Consider the following 19589-nt stretch of genomic DNA (forward strand, 5'->3'; position numbering starts at 1 on the left):
CTGATCTCCTTTTTTCAGCCATCGATCGTCTTTTCTGTTATTAAATCTTTTTGGTTTTAACAGACTTTGTTGTTCTCGCCGCTCTTTGTTTCACACATCACTGTTTTTGATTTGTTGTTCTGGCGCAGGCGTTGCAGCACGGGATGTGAGGTTCAGAGTTCAAAGCGATCTCCTCTCAACACATGACACACCAGCACATGACAGATCTGTGTGTTTTACCTCCTTTCTTATTTTACAAAATAATATTACTGTCTGCTTTAATGGTCTGACTCAATAGTTGAAATACAAAAAGCAGGCTTCAGTCTTCCACACATGTAAAAGCAGTGAGTGCGTGTAGAGGTGGAGGCCAGGCGGCGAATGGAAGGTGAAGGTTTGCGCTTGCTGAGCCACTTCACTCCAAAAAAAAGCTCCGATTGAGTTTTAACAGTTGCAGAAGTAGAAGAAAACGAGCAGGATGACAGAATTATATATCTGTGGTGCTCATGTACGACATGCAGCTGCTGGTGACTTCCCCATTGAGCTGCATTCATTTCAGCCACGCTAGCGACGTGGAGCTGGCAGCGTCGATCTGTCCGCCACTTGAGATACAAACACCTCGAGAACCATAAGTGGATGACGGATTACAGTGAAGCCTAATAACTCCTCTCCTTCAGGGCCGTCAGTGGGTCACACGTTTCATTTAGCGTTTACAACCAAATATCCGCAGAAGTAATAGCATTTCCATTCTGCACATTCATCAACGCTGCACTCAGGTGAGGCACTTGGTAAAAATAGCTAAATATCAGAAGCTTAGCATTGTTGTTGTGAGCATGCTGGCATGGCAAGGTTGACATTTAGCTCAAAGCAGAGCCTCACAGAGCTGCTAGCATGGCTGTGGATTGTGAGTCTCTCTCTCCACGGCCTCAGTGTGCTTCACACGGCTGAAACCCTGATTACAGGACTAAATTAAATATATTTTCTTTGTACTTTCCTTCCTCCTTCAGAACCATGTGGAACCCAGCGAACAACAGCGACCAGACGGGACAAGTGGCCGCCAGGATGGAGACGACCCCGTCTTTGGGGAGTGCTAGCATCTCCATATCCCAGCAGCAGGCACCCAAGAAATTCGCCCCTGTGGTTGCACCCAAGCCCAAGTTCAACCCTTATAAACAGATGGGAGACCCCACCCATGGCGACACTGCAGGTAACAGCACGCTCACACCTGGCAGTAAAGTGCGACGTATCTGGACATGTTATTCAGATAAAGAACGACGCGTTAGCGGATGTAAATGTGTCGTGATCGGAGTAAGATCGGCGTGTTGTGTTCGGATCTGTAGTCCATGTCACGTGCTGGCATCCGATGTACAGATATTTGTTTTTAGCTAACATGAAAAAGATATTTTACAAATTTAGAATGAGCAAGCAAGAAGGCAGAAAAAGACGCCTCTGATTATGATTCTACGTCTATTCTTTGCCATGAAAACACCAAAAGATGCTTTATTCAGCTGAGCTGTGTGAGAAGTTAGAGCAGCATCGGTGGGAAATGAATGATGTACAGTAAGCAGTACATCAGCAGCTGATCTGCTGCCATGCAGCTGCTGGGACAAACTGACTATTTCTAACACAAAGGAAGGAATAACTGACTGAATTACATGTGACAAATTTACAAGAGGGGACAAATAATTGAGAATCTGTCAGAGAAAACGTTTCAAAGAGTTGATAAAACCTCCTGAAACTCAGCAACTCACAAAACTCTGATTTTGAGTCTGAGGCCGACTCATCGCCCCCTCGAATTACTCACAGGTTTTGCTCTGCAGGACGGAGATCCGATCTCAACATTAAAAAGACCAGGTGTAAACACAAAGGCAAGACCTGGTCTGTTTATTATCAGGTCTGATATTGAGTTTAAATGGATGACTGATATCAAGCAGTTGAAGGTGAAGCCTGTGTAAAATGAGATTTGACTGGCTTCCTCCTCTCGTCTGTCAGTTAAATGTAATATTAGTTCATTAGACTTTATCATGTAATTCTCTCTTCGGCCTGCATTCATGTTCTACTTCAGCCTGAATTATTTCTTTTTCTCAACAATGAACCCGGCAGCTTTCCCTCAGGAGCGACTGAACTGGAGTAGCGATGTCGTTGTATTGATTGTGAGCAGTCCTTCAGTGTACAGCAGACTGACTCTAAATCAGCACACAACCCAACTTTAAAAGTCTAAAACGGCTGCTGAGCCAAATTCCTTCATTTGTCCTTTTCCTCACAGAACACAGTGATTATAAAAGCATGAATATGTATGCATTTGTTTAGGGAATAGACGTCTTAATTCACCTGTTGTTTGCCGATACGTAGCAGAGCATCTTGATGTTGCTCTCCACAGTCGTGGTATAATGTGTTTTTACAGTCCTGAGAGGCTCATTGATAACAGATGTGACTCTGGCCTTGTCCTAGTTATATGTCTGATCTCATTTCTGTGCTTTTGGACATTATTCAGTCAGTTAGGGAACACACTGACTGACATCACAGCTCACCAGGAACTGCAGCAGCGTCTTATCGCCCTGTGATCTCTGCCCTTTCTTTTGCCTCTGTACATTCATCAGGTGGAGGCGTGAAGCCTTGAAATCGTTTCTTTAATGAAGCTCTGCTCCGTGCGTTCACTCTCAACTTTGCACTGACTTTCTCTTCAGTCGTGCAACGTCGAAATGTTGCTTCTGGAGAGTTTCACACAGAAGCCATCGCTCGCGGTGCTCTGACGGCGTTTTTCTGGACGGTTTGCAGAAGCGTTCAGTGGCACGTTGCAGCTCTTGTGTGTGTGATTCTCATAAACCTTCACACACTGTACGCATCGCGTCTCTGGAACCTCACTTGTTTGCATGAACGCAGCTCTATACGTTAGCTGTGACAGAGGCCCTGCTGCATGCCTAATTTCTAATAAACACGCAGCGCTGTGTGCTGTGGTTTGCTTCAGGAAGCGTGTGCTGTCTGCTTTCTCCAGCCCACAGGGAGCCGATGGTTGGTTCATATGAAAAAATGTTCTTGTGCTGCAACTCAATCTGCATTAAATGCGTTCACTAATAGAGTTTTAGGACTAGGATTGTCATGCGTAACTTATTTAGTGTTTGTTCCGTCGTAGCATTGTCGCAGTCTGGCATTATTAAGGTTCGTATTGCAGGCAGAGATGATTAAAATAACGTAGAGCTGAGCAAACGCAGAGGCTGTGCTCTGCAGAGCATAACCGAGTCTGCTTTACATGAGACAGATATGACTCCACAGAGCGATGGCTGCCTCCATAATCACCTCTGATGAGTAATATCAGCGAGAGAAAGAGGCTCAGATTATAAAGTGAAATCTTTATTTGCCTTTTAAAAAGACTTTCTAAATGAAGTGAACTCCCGGCGTGTGGACGAGGAAGCAAAGACGTGAAACGTGTGTTTCACTGTTTAAACGCTCGTAGTTTAGTTCAAAAACAAAGAAACACAATAATCAGATGATTAACGTGAACGTGGAGAACGCGCTCTCTTCTTAAGATTTAACCATCACGTCATTTGAAGTCTCTTGGCGTCACTGATGAGAAAGTGAAAACACCTCCTCGGTGGTGACCGACAGGCCTTTTACAACCACCGATGCTTCAAGTGACTGCGGCACTTACAGGAAAACAACTTTGTGTCAAGAATGCTTTCACCAGCACTGATGCTGATTCCCTGAATCTCAGTCGTTATCACTGTTTCTAGAGCCGTTTAATGAGCGCTGAGTTCATGAGCGAGCACGTTGTTACGTAGCAAAGGCAGAACGCGAGCGCAGAACGTCGCACCGCCCGCGTGTCTCCCTCCTCCACATCTGCTCTATGTAATGTGAGCATTATCTGAAGCTCTACCCTCAAACCCCCTGAGAACCCTCAAATTCCAAAACAGGGGAAACGGTTATGAAATTGAGCGAGCGGCGAGCGCGCTGTCAGGCTGAAAACACTGCCGTCTGTGGGGGTTTGTGGTTTGAGCTGTGGACCTGTCTGCTGCTCCAGATGTTAGTTTTGTAAAAGTTGTTCTTAGACGGCCGTCGTTTGAGCTCTGCCCACCGCTGAGAGGGAAAAACAGCAGCGAGTATTTACATGAGCATTCATCTTTCACTGTTATTCAGATCACGACAGTCACCTGAATTTGATCCGGCCACATGAACAGCTTCGTATGAGTGTTGTCTTTTTTGGAATAAGAGCAGAAACTGAATCTTTTGTGCACTTCAACACAGAGTCAGCAGATGAAAATACATATTTGGAGCCGGAGTCAACGGCAGAGCACATTCTTTATTAGCAGTATTTAATTAAACAATATTTGAGTGTCGCTCTTAGAGGGATCTCTAGTATTGATATTTTATATTTTATTGGACGTGTTCGGAGATTTTTAGCAAACAGATTTGATCCCCAGTTGATGCTCTATGGCGTCACTGAAACCTTCCAAAATGTCGTTTCACTGCAGAACATTTAATCCAGACCCGTTGCCACTGTCTCATTTTCCACTATTAATCATTGTCTGGGTATTAAGAGGATTAATGAAACAATATAAAGAGGGTGGGGATGCATCTGTGGATGATTTAAGTGTTGTAATGTTGTACTTTGTAATGTACATGATGGACTTTTATGAATTCAGCCGTCCCAGAGTCGCATTGTTGAAGTCTCACGGCCTCAGTGTCTGTTAATCCCGCTCGCTCTGTTCACGCTGACTGTGACAGTAATTACATAAACGGGGTAACGCCTGCAATCTTTTCTTCACTATAAATATTCAGCTGAGGTCAGCGATACTGATTGAAAAGGGAAATATGGAGGAAACAGTAATTAATAAGTGTTTTAAGTCCCTGCGGCTGTTTTCAGGGTTGGGTTTGTCTTGTTGCTCGTACGTGATGTCCTGTAGGTTGCAGCGTCTTGTGGCATTAAAATCTTCCGACCTCTGGGCTGCTGCGACATTATTTTTTGTCATTAAAACATTAATTTGAATAAAAACACTGGTGATTGGTTGTTGTCAGCGTTTTGAACATGCACATATGTAAAGCCATCAGCAGACATCTCCACTTGTCAAAGGATAAGACGTCTTTATGAGCAGATTATCCGGGTCCCTCTGTATTTATATATTTAATATCTTTTATATCAAATGTGGGGACTGTCTGATGTAAAATTGAGGATTAGCATAAAAAAATTAAGGACGAGTCAATTTGGCACGGCGCCTCGGTGTCCCTTTGTCTGGCAGAGGCCAGTATCAGGGCTGGAATGAGCAGTCGGAGGCCGTGTTTACCGGCGGGACAAAGGGGCCGGCGCACCGCCAGCGAGGGCTGCCCTCACATTTTTAAGGGAGAACATTGCAGGAGGAAGTGAGAAACACACAGGCCTCAGACTGCGACCCCTCACTCCAAAAGAGGGTTTAGGTTGATCTCATGTGTACATGCGCCGCGTCGCTCGATGAAGACCGAGCAGCCGGTGCTCCACTTCTTTTCTTCTCTCCAGCAATGTAAAGATTGTTTCCCGTGTTTGTGCGCTTGTATAGAAATGGACTTTTAAATGCACGCTGATGTGAGCGTAATAGATGTGTGATTAGATCAGGAGCAGCTCTGCAGCAAACTGCGGGAGAAACGGACTAAATATCATGAATACAAGGCAATGCAATCCAGTGCAACAGTCTGCAATAAAGAGCACCTTTCTAAAGCATGTTGACTTCAGTTTTATTAAAACAGTATTGACAACAGTGTGTCATTCACTGTACGCTCTCAAGCGCTGAGGAACAGTTAAAAGCCTGCGTGTTATTGTCAGACGGAGGATGTAACGTGTGCCCGACCCTGAACCCTCGTGCATGAAGAGACCTCACATCCCTGTTATGCTAATGGCTTACTCTCCACCTTGACTTCCCTTTTGATTGCATTTAAACCCATAGAAATGATATCTTTGATGAGATGTTTTGCACACCGTCTGCTCGGATCAGCACGCGCTGGCTGACGATGGTCGCCGTCTGCTCGCCGCTCTCTGGGACGTCTCCACGCGTGAGATCAGAGTGTCGAACGTGATGTCGAGGACAGAGGTCGTCTACCTGAAACAGATTCAGTTTCTGCTTTCCCTTTGATTCCATGCCTCCGCTTTCTGCCTTTTATTCAGCACGCGCATGCGACGCTCTGATCAATACTTGGAGTCGGCTCTTAAGCTCCTGCCTCACTTTCATTATTGTTAATTTGCTCCTTTTATCTTTGCTGTACAGTATTTCAGACGCTTTCTTCTAATGTCTGTCTTTTAAATGGGGATTTTTTTTTTCCTGTATGAAGTGCATGTAAATATTCAGATGGTGTGACCAAAGAGCGTCTGCCACAAAAGAAAATGATTCACACTGAAATTAGTCATCAGTATCAGCTTCATTCACAACGCTGGAATATTAACTGATTAAAATCTACAACTTAATAAACTGCAAACACCTCCAAACCACACACACACTAATACTGAAGCCGTTTTTGTGATGCTGCCACGCCGCTTTGTCTCACACTGTCTCGGCTGCTCGTTGCGAAGGTTAAAAAGTCTTCGTCGTCAGATAATCATAGTGAAAGTTTCAAACATCCGAGAAGCGCTTTTTTTTTCGTCAAACTTTTCTCGCCAAGTTTACCAGAAACCCGCTAATTGTTTGCTCAGAGCAGTTCAAAAGTGTCGAACATGTGCATAAGCTGTTTTCATTCCTCCCTGCTTGACTGGCCAGAGGCAAACTGACTACCGGTTGTTATGTCAGAGTCCCTCATGGGTGTCACCAGGAGAATTTACAGGAAATCCACCAGTGAGCGTGTCAGTGTCCCCATAGAGACCACAGGCTGAGGCTCTGAGCGTACACAAAGACGCTTTTATCTAAGTAGAACACGCACGGCGGCTCGGCCACTCGTGCTTCGTCTGCGGCGCGTGAGCGTTTGTATCAGCGCGACTCTTCATCTCCTTCTCTTTGTTCTCCTCGTGTTTCTCTAAAGTTTTTCTCTTCATTTCATCGCTCCTCCTGCAGCCGGAACGAGACTTTTCACTTCTCTAAATCTCTCGTACTTTTCGTAGCGCTGTTAGAAAAAAAAAAGTTCTCCATATCCTGTTTGTTCTGTCAAAGTGGCGTCCACGTAATCAAAGGAAATTTGACTGCTGAGTAAGATTTCAGGGTGAATTTGCACGTGTGGAGAAGAGGCGACTGCTCGGCCGTGAAGTGAGGTCGATCAGGAGACGACGCGCCGTCGGTCAGATGGTGTGATAGAGGTGTAGCTCAGCCGGTAGTGGAGGTTTGAGGTGGATGCAGATGTTGATGTTTGACAGTTTTAAAGACGTGATGATGTGTGAACACCTTCACCAAGCAGGTTATGTTCTCGCTTTGGTTAAGGAAGAGCTACAGACCTGATTTCCATCAGTGATGGAGGGTGTAGCACGGGCCAAGGGAGAGCCCATTTCATTATGGATACACTAAATATTTTTCACTTTAGTCAAAGCTGTGAGAACAACAAAAGCAACTGCAGAAACATGACGACTCGCATCTCAATCTACATGCACACGAACCAGTAATCCTCATGTGGAGGTGCTTAGACTTATAAGTCTAATAAGACTTAATAAGTACTCTCTAATGGGAAAATGTGCTAACCTTAGCTTCCATTCTGAGCTGAGTGAGTTAGCTTAGCTCACTAGCTTCCACTTTTCAGCAGAAATACAAACTTCACAGCAGAGCGGGTTCTTCCAGACGCTAAAGGGCAAACAAAGCAGTAAACTGTATCTGAGATCAGCTAATGCTGGCCGTGACATCAGTCCAGCTCGAGCATACTTCATACTCATATACTTTATACTGATCACATTATGCCATTTTCAGCTCTCATATCTGATCTTTCAAGCTATTTGATAACATCTGAGTTGCTAAAGTTAAGACGCCCACTCACAGTTTTCTCCATCAAGCAAATTAAGACGCCTAATAAATTACATTAAGTATCCATTAAGTGGTAATTATATTGAAATGTCACCATTTGCACCGCTAGCTGTACATGGTAGCTTGGGAATGCCCTCGTGTCCTTTGGAAAGGTCACAGAGTCATGTGATGTAAGTGGATAAGCTCAGAGTCGACGTATGGGCTGCTGAGTACCTGCCCTGAGTTTCCAGTCGCTCCTCAGCGCGGCGGAGGCTGCGACGAGGGTTTGGTGTTATGAAACTGGCTGAGTTTACACAGCGGTGACTGTCTGCTGTGACATTTGACTGGCTTCATTTACTCTCTCTCCCGTTTGTTTAGAAGAAATGACAGCGACGCTCCCTCTCTGCCTTTGATGAATCACACTTTCGCTCCTCTGCAGACCTCACTAACATCGCAGCACTAATTGTTCAGCACATTTGATGTCGATGACTCCGGCTTCACCTTTTCACAGCATTTGTCTCTTTGCTTTCATACAAAAACGGAATCCGTCTTCGTTCCTGATCTGAATTTCTGCTCCCGTGGGAATTCTCTTCGGAGGAGCGCGAGCCAGTTTTGGTCGGCTCCTTCACACTTAAAACAAGTACATCTCCAAAGACCTCAAATCCTCCCTTGCATCTCTAAACCAAATGAAGTCATAAATCACTCTTCTATACATATCATGCTAATTAAGCGCAGGGCTCAGCTGCTCTTCTCCAGCGGAAGATGGAATAAAATGGGTCCATAATTATGTCAAAACAATGTGCTCTCAACCACTGCCGCAGCACATTTGGAACGGGTACGTGGAGATAAAGCATGCGGACTGACACCAGGACTTAAAACACTTTGTCCATTTTGTCTGGGAGGGATTATGGATTTTGCTGCTGAATGAAGCAAAGCCATTTTTCTCCTCTTTGTTAATGCAGATTAGTTCAGATTTCAGGGGTCAGGTGCTGCTGCGGAAGTTTTTCGGCTAAACATGCCGGCACTCGAGCCGTCACGTGACGCGCGTGGCCCTCGTCGTCTCGCTCCTCTGCCCTTATTCCGGCTCATCGTGGCGTGCACGAATGCTAACAGACACCAGAAACTCGAGCTTGCAGCAGTAACTCAAGTTCAGGTCATGGGAGCTGATTTATGTTGCACCCAAACACACAAGCTAACACGGTGTGTGTTTTACAGCGACCGGGCTGAACTCTCCCTGCGTTTGAGGCTGCTCAGTTCGTCTCTGCTGCTCTTTGTCCTGGAAGCGGTTTCCTTCACCGAAACGCTGGATGCACTGTAGGAAAGGCAGCTGTGGCGGGCTTTGTCCTCGCTCTTTAAAGAGCAGATGGCCGCAGTGACATACGTGGAACTCTGATAATGTTGTACATATGTAAATCTGTAAACATATGCTCAACCTTCAGCCCCCACAGAACACACTAATCCGAAGACTCATCTGCAACCTACAAAAAACTCTAATGGTGTTTCTCTTTACTGCAGCATACATCAGTGTTAAACTGTCATGGCTGCCAATCATTAGTCATATACAGTACTCAAAGTGTTTATGGATGTAGCTCTCACTTGAAAAACAAAGTTTAATGTTAGTCCCAGTGTCACAGCTGGATCCTTCTCCACCCTTTTATCTTCCCCTTAACAATACTCCTGTTCCCGATAACCAATTATACCTCTTATGGCCTCTCAAATAACTTTAATCACTGATTAGGATTCCTTGTTCACAAAGAAGCTACTTAAAAGTAATTGCTCAATAAAGAGAGGGGAAGTTGTCCTATTAAGTAGGTCTTCCTGCTGCTTCTCTCATTAGTGCTCACTTGGAGCTTTCAACTCCCTATTGTCACAAATGGAGCCAGCTTCATTCACAGCACAGAAGTCGTTCTCGCTCTGCCTCGTTCACACTGTTTTACAGCCTGACGGCATAAGCACTGCGCAGGCCGGCTGAACACAAGGTGCTCAGCGGCCCAAACCCGACTCCAGTTTACATTTATTAGAAATAGCAGAAACATCGGCGACGAGGGTGAGATGAAGTCTGCGTCGACTGCAGCGGAGAGATCAGGGGTTCGATCCCCGTAGGAGGAGCTGAGGTCACAGTCTCAGCTGAGTTTAATGGTGGTTTGAAACACAGAGAAAAAGATGCAAAATTATCTTTACGTTTCACTTTGAGAGAGGACAGACGCTCCTCCTCTGATGAGGACAGGTTAAAAGTTCTGTTCAAAGTAAAGTAGAAGTGGGAAAAATAGGGAAAAACACAGATTACATCTTATTAAAGTGTTCCTGTTTGCAGGTTTTTTCAGTTTGTAGATTTTCCTTCAGATTTTTCACCAATTTCATAAAGTTCTTATTGAAAAATTAGAAAAAAAAAGTTGAGTTTCTTCTCGCCTGTTTGCTCCCACACGCTGCTTTTTTCAGACCAGTATGTAAACCGACTTCGCATAGAAAGCGTCCTTGAGTGGTTCCTGCTGTCGTAGAGGGCTACTTGACACCAAGCCTGCAGCGTGTTGTTATGGGGTTAGCTTAGTTTTAATGCACACAGCATAATATGTTACACTTTTAATTAATGTTTTCCTACTCATCTGCCAAAGCAAGCTTTTCCTGATGTGGGCATCCAATATGTGTTGAACATGGGAGAAGATCAGCAGGCAGCAAAATAAACAGCAATAGCAAAAGCATCAAATTGACAATTAAAGGGACCTCGTGGAGGTTTTGACCACTAGTAGCGCTGTGGAGTCATGTTTTCAGCGACCAGGATACGAGCTCGTTCCTGTTTTGTGGACGAAGAAGTGCAGCGGTGCACCTAGAAAGGCAGTGAAGAAGAAGAGTGCAAGCTGGCAAACATGAAAGTGAGCAAAGACGGATTTAGAATACTCAGAAACTCTCCTCTGCAAATATTTCATGAGGAAGGAAAAACCTTCGACGTGTTCGTCCGACCTCGAGGGCGCACGGTGTGTTTTAGTGAGACACACTCAATGTAAACAAAACTTCTGTTTTGTTTCTGCAGGGCGCCTTGAAGTTGCAGCTTTAATTTGTTTTTGCTGTGAGACAACAGCTGCTTTAATATGCAACATGTGAAGTGTTGAAAGGTGTCTTTCAAAACCAAACCACTTTTTGGCTTCGTCAGTTTGAGGTCCGACGACACTGCAGGTTCCACTTTTTAGCATTTTGATTCGTGACGCCAATAAATCTGTGATTTATTTGAACATCCTGATGTAAATTTCACTTTTACAGAAGAATGTTAATTATGGAAATATGCTATAATATTATATTCCACTTAATCGCAAAGGCTTCTATTAAACCGCTGTATCCTAGCTGACCCTGAATCAGCCGCAGACCACTTCAAGGTTGAGTGCAGGCGTTTACGAGAGCAAACGGTTTCGCTTGGAAGAAGCACAAGCGCTGCAGTGATGGTGTTTTACATCAGCACATCAACACGTTTCAGTCCTAAATGAGCGGCACGCCGACAGGTTCTAGAAAATACCATGGAGGGGGAAATAAGCAGAAAGATCCTTTCAGCAAAGATGCTCGCTGACCCCTGCTCCTGCTCCAAGTCTTGCTTTCCACTGTTCCACATACAGAACTCTAAGACCTTTTCAATAAAACATGCGTCTCTGAAACATTTACAACTCTTGTGTTTCCTGAAATGATGAATCCCAAACATCTTTGATGTTCGAGAGAAGCGTACATGAAACTTAATGTTTTAATTCTCTGTAAGCCACAAGTTACAAGTGACTTATTTTTTGGCAAAAAGGATCCGTGCCGGAGTACGAGGGGAGGGAGGGGGGGAGGGAGGGAGGGAGGGAGGGAGGGAGGGAGGGAGGGAGGGAGGACTGGGGCAGAGCCTTGTTGTCGAGCAGCATATTTTAGTTTTTCTCCCAGAGGTTTAGAGGAGCTGTTACACTCTGGAGTTTTAGCGGAGGTCACGAGGTTATTATATAAACAATTCACACTGAGGCCCTCAACACCCAGAGGGAATGTTTAATGCAATACTCACAATTTCTGAAATGTTGTAATGCTCGAGACGCAGACATGTGTCCAATTTTAACCATGCTGCATTATTTCTGTCTTTTTCTCTTTTTTTCTCTCTTCCGGCTGTTTTGTCGAGGCAAGTGAAAACCACGCTTAATTAATTTGGTCAGCTGCCTTGGATAAACTACATTGATGACATCAATTAGATTCTAATGAAAACAGATAAAAGCCATGGAAAGCAAATGGAATTTCTGAACAGGACTCATCAAAGTCTTAGCGTTGGAACAAATTCCCATTACGTCTCCTAAAAGCCTTTAATTTGCAAAGCTCATGTCTGGTTTGGTACTTAGAAGTACATGGTCAAATGATTCAGTCTTAAGTCCTGTGCCAAGAGAAGCCAAATCAGAATTTAATTTGGCACGTAACTCCTTATCCTGTCTGAAACATGTGGTTGGATGCAATCCTTGGATTAGCGTGGACTTTAGAACTACAAATTTGGCTTGTTCGTCCTCCTCTGGCAGAACAAACACCAAGTCTAACCCGTTTGTAACACAGCATTTACATTTCCAATCTCAGGGAGAAAAAGCACATGCTTACTCCAGATTAGTACTTCTTAGTTAACCAAATTGCTGCAATTATGTGTGTCAATCCATTGACGTGGGATGACAAGGCTCCATTTTTTGTCTCTTTAGCTCTCTGTTATAATAGCTGCGTAAACGCTTTCGAATGTCTTACTTGATTTTACAGCTCGAGACAAGTTCTGATGAATAATCTGAACTTCACTAAAATAGTCTGGTTTTCCTTTGCCATGTTGTATCTTTCAAACAGTGTAATGACAAACATGAATATCTTGATTTATTGCATTTTAGATGTTGCCATATGAATCAATTATGACCTGAAAGTCCTTATTATTAGCGTTGCAGCTATAAAACACAACAAACTCAGTTGAAAACATCCAAATAATTCAACAGTATTTCATATTAGAGGTAAAATGACTCAAACAGATGCACATACAGCATTACGCAAGAAACCTTTTTGCTCTGTTTTTGCACCTCCTGACAGAAATATCTGGCTCTTAGCTGCTACATGCTCCTCTGTTCACCAGCTAGCTGCTAGCTTTGTCTGCCTGCTGTCTGGAGCCGAGCGGGTCAATGCAGGAGGTTTTTAGAGCTTTTTAGCTGAAAGCAGTTTGCAGCCAAAAACAAAATGACGAGAGCAGTGAAAGCAGTGAAGTCGCTGTCCATAGAACCAAAACGACGAGCTGAGCGATGCTAAAGCGCTACGTGGACCCGGAGGAAGTGCAGGACGGGCTGAGGATTCGCTGCTGGTTCATCGCTTTGAGCAAACGCTTTCACATGATGTATTTGATCCATATGTAAGATAGAAATATTAATTATAGCAGCTTTAATTTTATATTTTAAGTAGTAAAATTCAAGCATCAGTGGCTACGGGAGCTAAAATCACACCTGCAGCTGGTGAACCTGACATCATGATGTGTTCTTTGTTTGTTGCAGCAGCGTTTACAATAAAGCGCACAGTTTGTTTGTTGCACCGTTCTTCACACAGATTTTTTCAGATTTTCAGTTTCATATGCACGTTTTTTTTTGTTTTGTTTTTTAACGGATGACCTGGTTGCAGAGGAGTGTGTGTGCACATTCTCCTCGTCAGCATGCAGCAGCTCAGGCACGCCGTTCATACACTGATCCGCAGTAACCTGAGTAACGTTACCGTGTAATCTGCAGTACTTCTGGCCTTCGCTGTGCAGACCTTCATGTGAACTCATCTCAAAGTTCTCTGATGTAACTGAACGAGTCACTTCATGCTTAGATTTGTGTCCTTTTCTTCACTGTTTTGGAAGGCTAATTTCTTGAATCTGTCACACTAGTTTTTGAAAACATGCACTTCTGTTCATTAAGTGCTGTGAGATAACTCAGTGGTTGAGTGTGACAGTTTGAATGTAGGAAAAAAGAGGAAGTGTTTTATAAGCCGTTTTTGTTTCTCTTGCTGTGTGTGTGTGTGTGTGTGTGTGTGTGTGTGTGTGTGTGTGTGTGTGTGTCTGTGCGTCTGTGTGTGTGTGTGTGTGTGTGTGTGTGTGTGTGTGCATGCACATCCCAGCGGACTACCCTCCCCCTCCACCACCTGTGGAAGACTCAACCGGTTTCCCACCGTCCTCCGGCTCCTTCCCTCCTCCACCGATGAACTCGTACGATTATCAGGTGAGAGGAAGCGTTGTTACATTACATTTTCTCGGTTGTCAGTAACTCTCTGAAAGTCAGCGCAGAAAGCGAAGACAGCCCCGAGCTCCACACTGAGTTCATGTACCAAGTCCAGCAGAACTGTCAGTCCATTTGAGTTGCAGCCAACTGCAGAGACGTCCATCTCCAGATGCTGCCTGGAGCCAGCCACCCCAACCCAAGGACCCACACAGCAGACTTTCTTCAGCTCTCAGAGCTCTCACGCAGGGAGGAAAGAAGGCTGACACCTATTGGTGGAGCCTGGTCACTTGTCTTTGCTTTGCTGCTCATAATACCCACAGGCATTTGTCCCTCCCGGGATATCTGGCCTCTGCGCTCTCACTGACACTCTCAGCACTTGACCTCTGCTGCGAAATCCTCCAAGTGCTTCACATTCCTTTGTTCAGTGTAAGCAGGGAAAAGAAATCCTCCTCAAGCCCCTCATTTGATCTGACCAGTTTTCTGTCCTAAATGAATACTTCCTTAAATGCCTCCTTCATCAGTTATGCAACGCATGTAAATTCTGCGCTCTTCCCACACAGACTGTGCACACGGACGGCACCAGACTGCATCCTGAGGATCAGCAGCGAATGTCCGTTCATGTGGTGTTATGACCTTAAACTGTGGGCCCTCTCATTGTTATACTTTACTTTAAAAGGCGCAGTGCAACGGCCTTCACACTTCTCAGTTTCATGGTTTTGTTTGACCAAGGGGGCGTCAGGCTGAGCCAGTGGACGAGCTGCTTCCCCTCAGTGCGTTAGGGACACACTAGCGGTTAGAAATGAAATAAGCGTCAACAAATGAGCTCCAACCATCAGAAATGTGAGGAAAGTTCAGTCTGAGTCTCCAGCAGATCATTAGATCCACAAACTTCCACACAAATCCTCGCTTTGATTGGTAGTTAAGTCACAGATCATTCACACCAGTCCTGCTTTTATAGTACCAAAACCATTACTGAAATTTTATGGGATGTCATGGGAAACTGATCTGATACTTGTGCTTTTCACGTGGGTGTGAAATATGTGTAACTGCTCTGTGTAAGATAACGTGAAGCGAGAACCAGCTTTTATTCAAACGTTCTTGAAGTTTATTGAAGAAATTTTAGAATAACTGACTTAAAAACAGAAGATCTGACCTGAGATCTGCTTAAAGAGATCCAGCTTGGTGCTGATTCTTCATATTTAACCCGAAGTTTTCAGGTTTTGTTAAAGGAAAACAAATGAGACCTTTGTGCACGTTTCACGCAGCTTTTAAATCCCTCTCTGCTCGTACTTGGACCTAATCCTCGTCTGAAAAGACTTGTTTGACCAGCATGTCAACAAATCAGGTGAAGGAGCACCTGATGACCTTTGGAGCTGCAGTGTCTCCATGCTGGACATGAGGCGTTTGATATTTTTTCCAGTTTCATAACGTGTTGCATCAGTTATGACTGAGTGCACCATCACTGTGCAGTGAAAACCACACATCTCCTAATTTACTGATTTTTTTCATCTACCTGTGTGTGCACCTGACTGCTGTGTAAGACCGAAACGTGAACACATCCTGCACTGCTGTGTGAAAACGAGGCTGTTTTTGGAGATGCGTGGTTTTCACAGGACAGCTGCGATATTAAACAGACATGATTACAGAGATAATCTGGAAATCACTACACTTAGTTTGTTCTGTGTTTACTGCTGCCATCCCTGTCATCAGTCCTCCTCTGAACAGTCGACTGTGCAGCTAAAAGACATTTGAGGGCTGAAATGAGGAAGCAGTGAAGTGCTTAATTAGTTTTAGAAGTGCTCTCATGTTTTCATCCCGAACTTTTCTTCTCCTATCAGACTGGCTGTAGAGCCACTCCGGCCATGCAACTTAATTCCTAAATACACCACTGGTATCTTAATTATGTGCCGTGCAGCCAGAACAGAGCTCTTTAATTGTGGGCGCCGTTCAGAAAAAGGAGCAGATATCAGTCAGAGTGTCTTTCTGTCATGTTCTGTGCCAGGATGAATCGGTGATGAAATGGTATTTCCTCTGAATTCCTCTCTTGTCTTCATCACCCTCGCTGACAGAGATGTCTGGATTATGACGCGTTAATGCCGAAACCTCGAGCAGCAGAGGAGGCGAGGAGCAGCTCGCTCTCACCGTGGCCGTTGTCCACGTTACGACGCCCCACGTGGCAGATTCCAGCCCATCGCAGAGGCTGCGGCGTTTCCTTTCATCCTCCTCGTTATCACCGTCAAACACAGTTCGCCTGTTTTTCCTCTGTTGATTTGAGACAAGCCATTAGTGTTTTGCTTTGTTTACCCCGCTCGTGATTGCCTTAGATGTTTTTAAGCAGCAGCTCGGCTCCAAATGGAGGCGAACCCCGCCTGTAATAGTTTGTGACAGGTAATCCAAACACATAACATTAGAATAAGAAGCAGTCACTGATCCAGCCAACTCCGAAAGCCCCCGCAGGCAATTGCAAGAAGTCTTCTTGCAGTTGCAGCATAGTTCAAAAGATAAAAATATATGTGTCATTCCACGGAGAAATTCCCGGGAATTTTGCAGAAAACGGAGTGTCACTAATGGTCAAATCACTTTAAGCACTTTTCAGATTTTTGTGCAACAGTTTTGTTTCTCTTTTCCAAGATATTTTGTGACTTTTTCGTGCGTGTTGTATTTTCTCTGAGGTGGAAGTGAAAAAATGCAGATGAATAAATCAGCGAGGTCTCAGTCTGCTGGAGCGATCCCGTCACTTTCAAGACCCTCTGATGATAAACTAGTTAAATAGAAATCACAGCTATTCTGGTCAGCTTTTATGCACTGCATGTTTAAAATATGGAATAAAAAAACATCTGACTTTTAATTTAGAAAAATTGAACCTTTTTGTTTGAAATGCTCCTGAATGAGATTGTGATGAATAATGCATGAAGAATGAGATACTGTAAATCCAAGTGTGCTGAAAAGCAGGAGGTGAATAGTGCACTGCCTTATGAAAGTTGTCTCTCAGACAATGCATTGCTTCTTATTTCTCACAGCATTTCTCACAGAGAGGAGTCTCTACTATTGATGTGTGGCTTTCAAAAGGATTGTCTGAGGTCAAGGTGAAAGCTGAACTCAGAGACTGTAATCCAAAGCGAGAAGAGAATGTCTCCGAGCAGCACGGAGTCAGAATTACTCGTCATTGATGATTATCTGGCCTTAACTTTTTGAGTTCACTCACTTTTGTGCACGTGCGTGCCGTGTTCGGCCTCAGGTGAAAGGACCGGAGAAGACCCTGGAGGAGAGGCGCTCCAGCCTGGACGCCGAGATCGACTCCCTCACCAGTATCCTGGCAGACCTGGAGAGCAGCTCGCCCTACAAGCCACGGAGCACGCAGGTATGACCCCAGCGCGACCTCACACCTGTGTACAAATACACACTGTCGGCCAGTCGGGGGAAGTAACCAAGTACATTTACTCAAGTGCTGAGTAGAATCTCGAGGGAAATATTGCACTTTTTTCTGCCCTACATTCATCTGAAGGCTGTAGCTGCAGGTTACTTTTGAGGTTAAAGGTCATCTGCACCAGTATTACAGTTATAAGATCAACGTACTGTACATGTATGCTGTTAGCTGCTTTATAAAAAAAGAGGGTTAAAACCAGTTCCACCTTGAGCCGCTGCAACAGTACCATGAAGCAGTAAGAATGAGTAGAAGTATCAGTATTCAGGACCACCGTACTGCAAAAGGAGTACTTTTACATTTGATAACTTTAGTACATTTTCCTGATAATACTGATGTGCTTTGAAGTTTTGTAGGATTTTTACTTGTGACAGTTTTTTATATTATTGTACTGGTACTTTTGAGTAAGTAAAATGCAGTAAAGGACTTGAGTACTTCTTCTAAAACTACTTAAATTTATCGCATTGGAAGATGATACACAGTTTTAACTGAGTACTGTTGTATAAAGGATGCTGTTTAAAAACACCAAGAAATGTTCCGAAAGGTTGAATTATTATTATTTGTTCTTTTGCATCGATCAGCCACAACATTAAAGCTGCCTGCATGTGTAGCCAAAACAGCTCTGACACGCGGACCCGGGGCCTCAGGACGTTGGCCCTGGACCCTTTGGGTCCTCTGGGTGGGGGGTTGTGTCTCCATACATTGGGCTGGTTCAGATGCTTGATCAGATTGGGATGGGGGCAGCCTCGGGCTCCTTGTCGTGTTCCTCGAGTCGTCCCTGAGCAGTTTTTGGGGGGTGGCGGGGCACAGCGTCCTGCTGGGTGAGCGCCGTTGCCATGGCGGTCTGCAGCCATGTTTAGGTGGGTGCTCTGTGTCAAAGTGACATCCACATGAATGCCAGGCCCGAGGTTTCCCAGCAGAACACTGCATCCTAATGAGATGATCAGTGTTACTCTCTCCACCTGTCAGTGGTTTTCACGTCCTGGCTGATCAACGTGCACTGCAGCAGACGAGCTTCCTGCAGGACGCGGAGCCATCTGCTGCATCTTTGAGACATGTTTTGCAGTGACGACAAAGTGAGTCTCGACCTATATCATTAGTTGATATTAAACGATATTAACAGCAACTTCAAAAAGTCAAAGCCTTGGGCAGTTCACTAAATTGTTTGACACACAATAAATGTAGGACAGGCTGATAAAAAAACCTAACCAATTGTGTTTGGAGTAGGAAGGCTCAGAGGGGCTTCGGCACCATGCAGATCATATCTCTAGTGAGATATTCGAGCAATAATGTAATACCTGAAAGCTCGTCCTCTGTGACGGCTCCTAACGTGGCCCCGCCGGCATCACCGGTGTACACAATTACAAAGTTTTCATCCTGTGGGTTATTGACTGTGTAGTTAGCATGTCCACAGGCTTAATTTATTTATTCAGGATGCATATGTAATACTGAAAGCAGGCTTAAGACCATGAATTATTGACAAAGCCATTCATTTAGCTGCACATGAGGGTCTGTGCCCTCATCAAGACGCACATATTTACATCCACTGTCAGTACATCATACAGGAAAAGATAAGAAACGTAGAAACTTATCGTGCTTTTATTGCACATCTGTGAATATACCCTCTGTTCAGACGAGCAGAAGGCTCATAAAACGTGGTGTTTTTGGGGAAAGACAGACAGAAGTCCTCTGGTTTGGTGACTCCTGGCTCTGTGGCTGGAGGCACTGAGAAGGGTGTAAAACACCCAAAGTGAGAATTATTGCACCGCACAGAGGAAACATAGCGGACACAGAGCGAAGGGAAGCGAACCGCGGGGTTCGGAAATGATACACATTAAAGGCAAGTAAGTAAAATATGACTTGATGATTTCTAGTATGCGTATTGTTGTGGGAAGTCAGTGTGTTCATGGGTGTTGATGTTAAATGCGGTGCTGTGATAACATGACATTATACGCTCATGAAATACGGTGAACTCCCTTTTTGACCCGTCAAACGGACATTTGACAGTTTGTAGTGCAACACAGAGCTTGTGTCTCCGTCCACAGGTGTCTCTGCAGGTTTCCATTCATGGGACAGTGGGTAAAGTTTGGGGCCTTGTTCCAT

At 44.5% G+C, this 19589-nt stretch overlaps 1 protein-coding gene across 1 annotated transcript in view; it reads left to right on the top strand.

The window, feature by feature from the left end:
• The first annotated feature begins 984 nt into the window (after positions 1 to 984).
• The window catches only part of lpp (LIM domain containing preferred translocation partner in lipoma), an 87631-nt gene continuing 69026 nt past the window's right edge, over positions 985 to 19589 (top strand). Inside the window, exons 1-3 of the mRNA XM_070961399.1 lie at positions 985 to 1183; positions 13962 to 14062; positions 17301 to 17423. Of these exons, the coding sequence (XP_070817500.1) occupies positions 988 to 1183; positions 13962 to 14062; positions 17301 to 17423 (420 nt within the window). The 5' untranslated portion in view covers positions 985 to 987. The remainder of the gene's footprint in view (positions 1184 to 13961; positions 14063 to 17300; positions 17424 to 19589) is intronic.

Source organism: Chaetodon trifascialis, chromosome 4 (assembly GCF_039877785.1).
Source record: "Chaetodon trifascialis isolate fChaTrf1 chromosome 4, fChaTrf1.hap1, whole genome shotgun sequence".
NCBI lineage: Eukaryota > Metazoa > Chordata > Actinopteri > Chaetodontiformes > Chaetodontidae > Chaetodon > Chaetodon trifascialis.